Below are 9,318 nucleotides of genomic sequence, written 5' to 3' on the forward strand. Positions count from 1 at the left end.
GCAGCGCGGAGCTGAGCGGATGCTTGCTCTGTCCCCTGCCCCGCTCCGGGAGCTCAGCACTGGGCTGGGATCCGTCCACCCGTCCATCCACCCGTCCATCCACCCGTCCATCCATCCATCCATCCATCCGTCCCCACCCCCAGCTGCTTTTCGTGCTATCCTTTGGACAGGCAGCAAAACTCCCTGCCGCAAATGGCACGGAATAATGACTTATCACGGAAATGTCTTCTGGCAGGTTCATCTCCACATTTACCTTCCCGGGTAGGGCCCTTCCCAATCAGCCTTTAGGGCTACGTACCGTCTATTTGGGGAGAGATGGTAATTCGGTGTGTCAGGCAGACGCCGCAGCTGCTGCGGCTGGGAAAAAAGAGCACTTGCTCTTGAGCTCAAGGTGGATCTATCTGAGCAAGCTGGCGCTGGCTCGACAGGAATCTGAGTAAACGACAAATAATCTAAAGCTGGAAGGGCATTAGCTGAGGAACAGCCTCATCGCTCTGAATGAAAAGGGTAGCTTGACAGAGCAGGCTGTGTCCATGCATGGTGCTGGCTGGGTGCTCCCCAGCACCAGATTCCCACCGGGAGAAGCGAGTGCTGCTGCATGTCTGGAAGATGAGATGCTGATGGGGAGCTTCAGATACACAGCTCCAGCTGGGATCCTGGAGGTCAGTTGAGAATGGTGGGAATAGGGGGAAGAGGGGAAAAAGAGTGTATAAAAATGTGGGGAAATACAACGGCAGTTTTGGAAAATGAAGCAAACACACGTGTATGTTACTTTGCACATGTGTTCTCACACCTCTGTGTGTGTGATCGTATGGGCAAACAAGCCGTAAGACAAAATTCCCATTTGGATGTGAGCTGGCAGGATGTTCTCAGGGTTTCTTCATCCAACGTCTTCCTCTTCCACATTTTGGGCACCTTCTTTTGGCCCCACAAGGAGTTAATGTCTTCCCATCCTGAGGGCAGTATGTTCAAATCGATAGCTGGTGGGTCTTTTATTGGTGCAGCAAACGCAAATCTGCCTGGCGGCTTGGGTTCGGAGCAGTAGTGGTTCATCAGTGGTTGTGTGGGGCTGGTGTTGACCATGGTTTCACTTGCTTGGTGGGGTTTTCGGGCACCCACCAGCTGCTGCAAGGTAGTTTCCACCACCTCCCCCAATGCCCTCATCTGCAACCAGCGCGATGTCACCTTGCTTTGACTTGGGGCTTTTAAAAACTCAGAGGATTTCATGTTTGGAACAAAACTCTGGCTGGCAGTGATGCTTGTGAGCTCTGCTCTGTGCTGGCTTTTCCTTCATGGGGACCAGATGTTGCGGTGCTGCTGTTTTGGCACTCTCATCTGCCTGCGTTTCACTCTCAAAATGTAGTAAAGGAACTGCTGAGCACTGAGTCCTGGACTCTTGGTTTCACAAACCCCAAACCGGCTGAAATTGCTGGTCGTGTTGCAAGAAGCAGAAACTTGCTTTGCTCTTCGGTACTCTCCTCACAGGCAACTGTTTTTTAGAGTGAGTAACTTGATCCTTTTTACAGAGAACAGGGGAGGAGATGAGCTCCTCCTGTCTACAGAGTTACCGTAAAACTTCCAGACCAGTTTATTTGTCTTTCTGGGGTTTTTATGTGTTTATTTTTTTTACTTTAATGTTGCAAGCGTTTTCCCGGTGCTGTGGGTGAAGGGTGCAGCTGACCTTTGGGAAGGGCGGCAGGCAGTGCAGCTCGTCCCCAGCTTGTGCCAAGGCATCACCATGGAGCCAGCTGCCATTTCTACCAAATTCTGCTGGTTTTGCTCAGAAACAGTTCCCAGAGTATCAGTTTAGCACAGTTGGTCCCTGCTCGCTTACAGCTCTCTGCACCTGCTCTTCTCTACCTGGATCAAGTGCCTTGCATTTAGCTGCCTTCTGTCTTTCTTTTAATTTTTTTTGTAATTATTTAAACTCTATTTTTAGGTTTTTCTAACCTTTATTTTTACTTTATTTTAGGTTTATTGCTGCATCCCCACAGGGCTGGAAGTAGGGTGGCACTGTATACCACCTGAGATCAGGTCTCAGTGTCACCACATTTCAGGAAACAAATTTCAGGACGTAAAGTTGGTTCACCGACTTTCTGCTGGTGTTTTGACTCACTGGGCAGGTTCAGATCCTGAATGAGATGCATATTAACAGAATTACAGAATGGCTTTGGTTGGAGGGGACTTTAAAGATCATCTAGTTCCAACACCTCTGCCATGGGCAGGGATGCCAACCACTAGACCAGATTACTCTGGCATTCTGAGCCATATCTTCCGTGCATGAGCCCAGATAGCTTGTGGCCCCCTGAAGCTATTTCCTGTGCAGATTGCCCATTGGGGCTCTCTGCAGCACAGAGTTATTGGAAGAGGGTGATGGAGACACGGCATAGATGTGGCCATTGAGATGGAGTCATCCAGCTCGTGGTGGTGAGCTGAGTTGTGCTCACACCAGATGTAGGGTTCTGCTGCCTTGAGGGTTTGTTTGCAGCTGAACACAAAGGTCCCCATGTCAGAGTGTTTCCTCGTGTGGGGAGGTTGGAATGAGAATGTTCCCCAGCCCAGTCTGCTGTCTTTGTACCATAAAACCTTCATGTATTGCAATAGGCAAGGGTGGCTGGGAAACGCCTTTGCCCGTGCGGTGCAGGGTTTGGTGCTGAGTTGGGGATGTTCTTTGGGGTTATGTTCATCCCTTCCCACTTGACCCTTTTGGAAAGAGACTCCCATCCCTTTCAACCCTGCTTTGTCGAGAGCTGCTCCTGCATTGGGCACAGAGAGCAGCACCACAACTGTTTGGAACCAAATCTCTTTAGTGTTGTCTTGCACCAATTCCTTTTCTCTGTGTGTTTCTGTTACCCTATACACTTCCTTTGGTACCAGTGTAATGAACTGAAATGCAGTGGCTCAGCAGACCTCGCTTCATTACTCGGTTGCTTTTGCCACTTGAACTGGGGATATCAGCCAGAAAGGTCTACTTCTGTGTGCTGCTGAGCAGCCCTGAGGGTGAGGGACCAAACCAGCAGACACCTCTTTTTGCCAAAGGTATCCTCCCACTCCTGGCATTTGCTTTCAGAGATCCAAGTGGTACGAAACCTGAGTGGCTGGATTACTTTAGACACCAGAAATACCAATCTGAATAAATTGTGGTTACTCAACGCTGCTTAACCTTCCCCCACTGGGACTTGCTGTTCTCCCTAATATTGGAAGAGCATGTACAGCTGAAGATCTGGAGACATTCAAAAATACCAGCACCGCTTTGCTTGAGATAGGATCTAAAAGAAACCCCAAACAAACAAACCAACCCAAATCTGGGGCTGTTACTGGCTTTAGTTTCCCAGATGAGAGATGGGAAGATGCTGGAGATGGGAAGAAAAGGCAGAGCAGGAGGAGATCCATGACACGTGCTTGTAACGGGGCTGCCCATGGGTTTCCTGAGGTCTGGCTTGATGCAGAGGGAGAAATGAGGATCTGAGGCAGCAGCACACAGCTCATCCCTGGTGAGGCAGGATAACCACTGCCTGTCCTAACACCCTGTCCCACTCGGCGCTTGCACTGGAGGAGGGTGAGTAACACAGGTGACCCCCCACGCCACCTCAGGAGACCAGTTTGCTAATTCAGGGATGTGTCATGGAGATTACAGGGGAGGGTGACAGGATTCCTTAGAGCCAGCTAAGCGCTTTGTTAAATCATGTCTTAGGGGAGGGGAAAAATAAAATGCATCCTGTAAGTCTTTGCTGCCTGCCGGGGCAGCCCCGCTTTTTAATTTGACGTGCCGTAATTAGTCTGGCTGCTGCAGGATCCTCGTCAGCTCCTGCGGGCTTGCCTGCTTCTGCCTGCTCTGTAATTGCTGCTTCAGGGGGAGAAAACTAAATAAACGTAAAAAAAAAATAAAAATGTGAAGTGTTTTGTACAAATCCCAAGCTGTAAATTATTTAGCAGGTGAAACAGAAATGTGCTGTGTGTTTCCAGGAAGCAGGAGACTGCACCAAAAATGACGCGGCACAGCTTGCGGCTGTGCCGCGATGTGCCTTCTGCAGAGTCATGTTGTTGGGAGCCTTTTTTTATTTCTTTTTTTCCTTCTGAATGTATTCTTGCTGGCTGATAGCCCAGAATAGGTAGCAGAGCAAGAGGCAAAGGATTGTATAACACAGCCAAGTGATTTATGCGCTTGGCTGTGCAGCCGAACTGTATTAGGGTCTCTGGTCTTTTTACCTTCAGTGTAGGAAAGCACCTTTGAAAATTCAAGATAATGTGGGCTTGTTCCCTCTCTACCTCCGAACTTGGCCTGCGGCTGTTTGAAAACATGTTTGCTGTTGCTTTGCATGTTGTGAGAGGTTGTGGCAGTCTTTCTTTTCATATGCCTTTTGTTCTTTGTGCCTTATCTCTGCTGCTGTAACTGTCATTAAATCCATGGGCCAGAGGTCTTCTGGAGGAAGCAGAGATCCTGCTTGGTAGGTGGAGCTTCTCTTGGGGATGGAGCAGCATCAGTGCAAAGGAATTAAGCTCTGGGATTGGAAATCAGAGGAGATAAATAGATTTATAGCCAATACATAGCAAAGCCCAGCTGGTTTTAGGTCAGTATCTAAAAGCTGGCGTCTTTTTACTGGCGTCTGATGCAATGAGGAGCTGAGTTACAGCAGAGCTCCTCAAAGAGTGTAAAAATAGCACCAGGTTTTCTCTCCTGTTGCTAATGCATCTGGTTTAGGTTGGGTTCAGATGTGGTTGGAGGCTCAAAGCAGAACATGCCTTGTGGTTTTGCTACACTTAGTGCTTGCACTGGGTCGTAAAAAAATTGTGGAAGGACAGAGGGGCTGAGAAATAGTCCAGAAACAGCTGCTAGCCCAGATTTCATCCTGGTTGGCGTTACTTAGAAACGTAACTATTTCAACAAGTCAGACTAACAAATAGCGGAGGAAAATTTTACGGGTCAGAGCTGCCACCCGTATGTGGTTTTTGTCTTCTTGGCAAGTTCCTGCCTCATGCTGGAGCGTCTCAGCCTTGAAATGCAAAGCTGGTCTGAATCCTCCTGGGGTGGCCAGGTAGCAGGTACTGCTGAAACACAATTAGCAGTATTTACTACCCTGGCCGGGTTGCAGTGTAAATGATGCTTAGGCTCACTGAGAAGTGTGGTGTCAAATTTAAGAAATTATAATTGTAGCTGGCGATGTGTCCGGAGAGCGTGTTTCTACCTGCGCCGGTTCAATTCCACTCCAACCTTGCTTTCATCCCTCCCATGGGCATAGTAACTTGTCCATGATCCCACAGCTCTGGGACATCCCTTGTGATCCTCTGAGGGGTTGCTGGCAGAGAGGGCTCCGATTGCATGCTGTTGTTGACTAATACCTCCCGTTTGTTTTCCAGCTGCTCATGCTCCTTGGCACTGCTGATGGTCAATCGAAGCTGACCTCTGAGCAGAATGCCATCAGCCTCTCTCCTGGCAAGTACCGCCACCTCGACCGTGCCACCAACGAAGAGCTGACCTGTGACAAATGTCCCGCAGGAACCTATGTGTCTAAACATTGTACAAAGAGTACCTTAAGAGAGTGCAGCCCTTGTCCAGATGGGACCTTTACCAAGCATGAGAATGGCATAGAGCGGTGCCACCCTTGTAGGAAACCCTGCGAACTGCCAATGATAGAGAAAACTCATTGTACTGCCTTGACTGACCGCGAGTGCACTTGCCTGTCTGGTACATTTCAGACGAACGATACCTGCGTCCCTTACACGGTGTGCCCAGTCGGCTGGGGCGTCCGCAAGAAAGGAACTGAGACGGAAGACGTTAGGTGCAAGCCGTGCCCTCGTGGTACCTTTTCTGATGTGCCTTCTAGTGTGATGAAGTGCAAACCATACACTGACTGCTTTGGGAAAAACATGGTGGTCATCAAGCCAGGGACGAAGGAGAGTGATAACATCTGTGGTTCTCCAGCGTCTCTTCCGAACATGTCTTTGACTTCATCAAGCACCGAAGCGGGTGAACAGCCCTATGAAGTTCCACCAACCACAGATCTTCCCAAAGGTAATGTCCACCATGTAAACACAGATGTGGTTTTGCTCTTGGGATTGTGTTCCTGCCTTGGTCAGGGTTGGTTTTAGGCTGTTAAAAAACAACCTGGTCTAAAGCCTGGGTGGCGCTTTTGCTTCTTGGCCAGAAGGCAGCTCCAGAGTGCATTGGGTTGCCCTCACTTGTATTAAACCACATTTAGTGACATTTTCACTGAGGCTGCAGTCACGATCAGAATCCTGGCTGTCCTACTGTTTGGGCTGAAAGGACATCACATTCTCCAGCCTCTTTTCCCATCTCTGTGATGTGCTGGCACAAGTCTTCATGCAGTTGTGGTGAACCTGAGCTGGGATGCAGCAGGAAAAGCCCTGCTGCAGTCTCCCTGCAGCAGGGAGACTCCTCCTCTGATGGATTCACTGCTTTCATGCCTGTGCTTTCCTTGCTACATTTTATCCTGTACTGTGCCAGCATATTGGCTGAATGGAAACCATTGCCAAAACAGCCCTCCAGGAGCCTGGGCTGTCCTGTAGCTTTTTTTTCTTTCTTCAGTATCTAGGATTTCCACAAGTTACCACTGGTGGGGAGAACAAGGTTGCATTTCCCATTCTCTTGCTGAATTGGAAGTGGTTCATCATCACAGTCTTTATGGCTTAAATGGCAGCTTTAGCTACGGCTGGTTGCAGTGGTGCTGTAGAACTCCACTTGTGATTACTCTGCACTCCCTGGAAAGCAGCTTCCCTACAGTGTCTCAGATTGGGCATTTTAATTAAAAAATGCAACGTTTGATGACCTTAACACCTGAGTTGGTAAATATAATAGCAGGGAAGTGTTGACAGTGGTAGGCTTCCAGTGCTTTGCCTTTGTTAGGTCTCAAAGCTTGCTCTGACGTTGGTGTATCATTGGCAGAGGACAGGAGGGTGTTTCCTGAACTTTGAAATCAACAGTAGACAATTACGTAAAAGACAGAGCATTTTCCCTGTTTGTATCCTGGTCAGAGTGTTTTGGGTAACCAAGTCAGGGGCAAAACCAGGTTACAGATGGTTACACCCACTCTCTGTCTCAGCTGGGATGAGACACAATCTTCAAAAGATGAGTTTCCGAAATTAGCTGTAGTTTTTCTCCCACAGTCCTCTTCTTGCCAGGCTTTGGTGATGCATCTGGCTGGGACCTTAAAGCTGTTGATTGATAAGGAAACTCAGTAAAGATAGAAAGCAGCTCTGAGGGGGAAGTTTGGTTGCTTCTGTTGCTTCAGAAACCCGTTCTGTAGTGATGCATCCGCAGTTGCTTGCAGTGCCGATTAAAAAAAATTTGTGCTTCCTTAATAAAACCCAGAGAGATGCTAAGCTTCCAAAGTGACGTGTATTTTTGTATTTTTAGCCCAAATATGAAATTTCATGGTTGAACTAAAACTAATGTTTATAAATCTAAGAAAGAAAACCCAACTCACTCAGAGTTGTAGGTTTTCTGATAAATGCTGGATATGAGATAAACACAGATTGACAACATGCCTTTAAAATCTCATTTTTTTTAATGAGCTGCTACTAGCCTTAACCAACAAGGGTCAGTTTTATCTTGAACCTCCCTCTGTAACCTTACCCATATGTTCCCAGAGGCAAACCTCAACTTCACCTCTGCTCTTTCTCGCTGCCTGGCGTTGGGTTTCTGTCTGCTGGCCAAGCAGGTGCTCAGGCAGGTCTTAGACCATGATGTGATGCCATATCGCATCTCGGGTGCTATGACACTGAACTCTGCTCTCCTTTTGCAGGTCTGAACTCTTCAGTTCCCGATTTTGTCCCCTCTCCAGCGCCACGCGCGTCCAGTGGCATGGTAGAGCTGGCAGGGTACTACAACGAGACCTCAGCCAACGAGACAGATGGTGCCAGTGGGACCCTTGTGGGCTCTGGCACCACCAGCCAGGCACAGAGCTACCGACACAAGCAGACCAGCCAAGCACTGGAGAAGCAGCCATCACTGGAGATGATGGGGGGTGATAAGTCCAGCATCCCATACAGGCCCCCCCGGCGAGGTTCGCAGAATGTCCACCAGCACTTTGATATCAACGAACACTTGCCATGGATGATCGTCCTCTTCCTGCTGCTGGTCCTGGTGGTGATCGTCGTCTGCAGCGTCAGAAAGAGCTCACGGACTCTGAAGAAGGGACCCAGGCAAGATCCCAGTGCCATTGTGGAAAAAGCTATTATGAAAAAGTCCACCACCCCCACGCAGAACAGGGAGAAGTGGATCTATTACTGCAATGGGCACGGTGAGCAGTAGTGACTGGACACTGGGGTGGGTAGCGTCCTTCCCACCATCCTGTGCACTGGACCCCTGTGGCCAGTGGCTTTTCTGACTTACTGGGTTTTGTAGCCAGGAAAAAGGCCCTGTAGTGGTTCCTCAGAAGTTTCTTAATCCTTGGCTTCTCCCCCTTCCTATTCCCATGGTGTGTCCGTGCTCCTGAAGGAAGGGTTAATGGAAGGAATGTCACCTGCTTACCCCAGCTCCTCTGCTTTTTCCCACCCAACCTTAGTAGACGGATCTTGAGTGAAGGCACTTTTTTTTTTCCCCTTTCCTTCTCTTTCCACTTTTCTTCTGCTTAAAACTGTCCTTATTTTCTTGGTGACTCAGGCATGGGTCTGGTTGTCTTTCATGTTGTCCTTTTTCCCTCACCCCATCTGTTTCTGTAAGGCTGAGTCATTCTCTGCCTCTTGGCAGAGCCATAATTTCAGGTTCTTAGCCCTAAATCCCAACTGCTGGCTTGTGTCCCCAGCCCTTTGGCCATGCTGGAGCCAGGAAGATTGTCCTTAAAGGCTCTGTTGTGGACATGTACAGCTCCACAAGCATCATCAGGTCTGCCTGGACAGTTTTTGGTAGTGTTTTCTGGTCATTTAGTGGGAGATTTGCTATCAGCTTTCTGGTGAGACTTTAAAGACAACCTGTTGTGATCGCTAAATTGAAATTTGTAAAAATTAATGACAAATTAGTGGTGGCATGAATGTGAGCACCAAGCAGTCATGATCTCTCTACTACGATTCATGGTTCTTCATCTGCAAAGCTACAGTGACAATTTTGGCCCCCCTTATTTTGTGCAGGCAGCACTGCTAAGTCCTTATATTGGGTTGATGTTGCTCAACCTTACACAGCTGTTCACAGTTAACCTTTAGAAAAGCACATTTAACAAGGAGGGGAGCAAACAAAGAATGGATTGAACAAAGATTGGAAGGTTTAAGAGAGATCAGTCCGTGATGGAAGTCATCCTTGAGTGCTCAAGTACAAAGCCAAGAAGGTTTTGAATAGGGCGTCTTCTTTTATGTACTCTCTTC

At 48.4% G+C, this 9,318-nt stretch overlaps 1 protein-coding gene across 1 annotated transcript; it reads left to right on the top strand.

Moving 5' to 3' along the window:
* Positions 1-192: 192 nt before the first annotated feature.
* LOC103804324 (tumor necrosis factor receptor superfamily member 21-like) lies at positions 193-8,272 on the top strand. Its single transcript, XM_009076933.1, has 3 exons — positions 193-261; positions 5,359-6,013; positions 7,764-8,272. Exons 1-3 carry the CDS (start codon positions 193-195, stop codon positions 8,270-8,272), a joined length of 1,233 nt encoding a protein of 410 aa, XP_009075181.1.
* The last annotated feature ends 1,046 nt before the right edge of the window (positions 8,273-9,318 follow it).

This window comes from Acanthisitta chloris, unplaced genomic scaffold, assembly GCF_000695815.1.
Source record: "Acanthisitta chloris isolate BGI_N310 unplaced genomic scaffold, ASM69581v1 scaffold5506, whole genome shotgun sequence".
NCBI lineage: Eukaryota > Metazoa > Chordata > Aves > Passeriformes > Acanthisittidae > Acanthisitta > Acanthisitta chloris.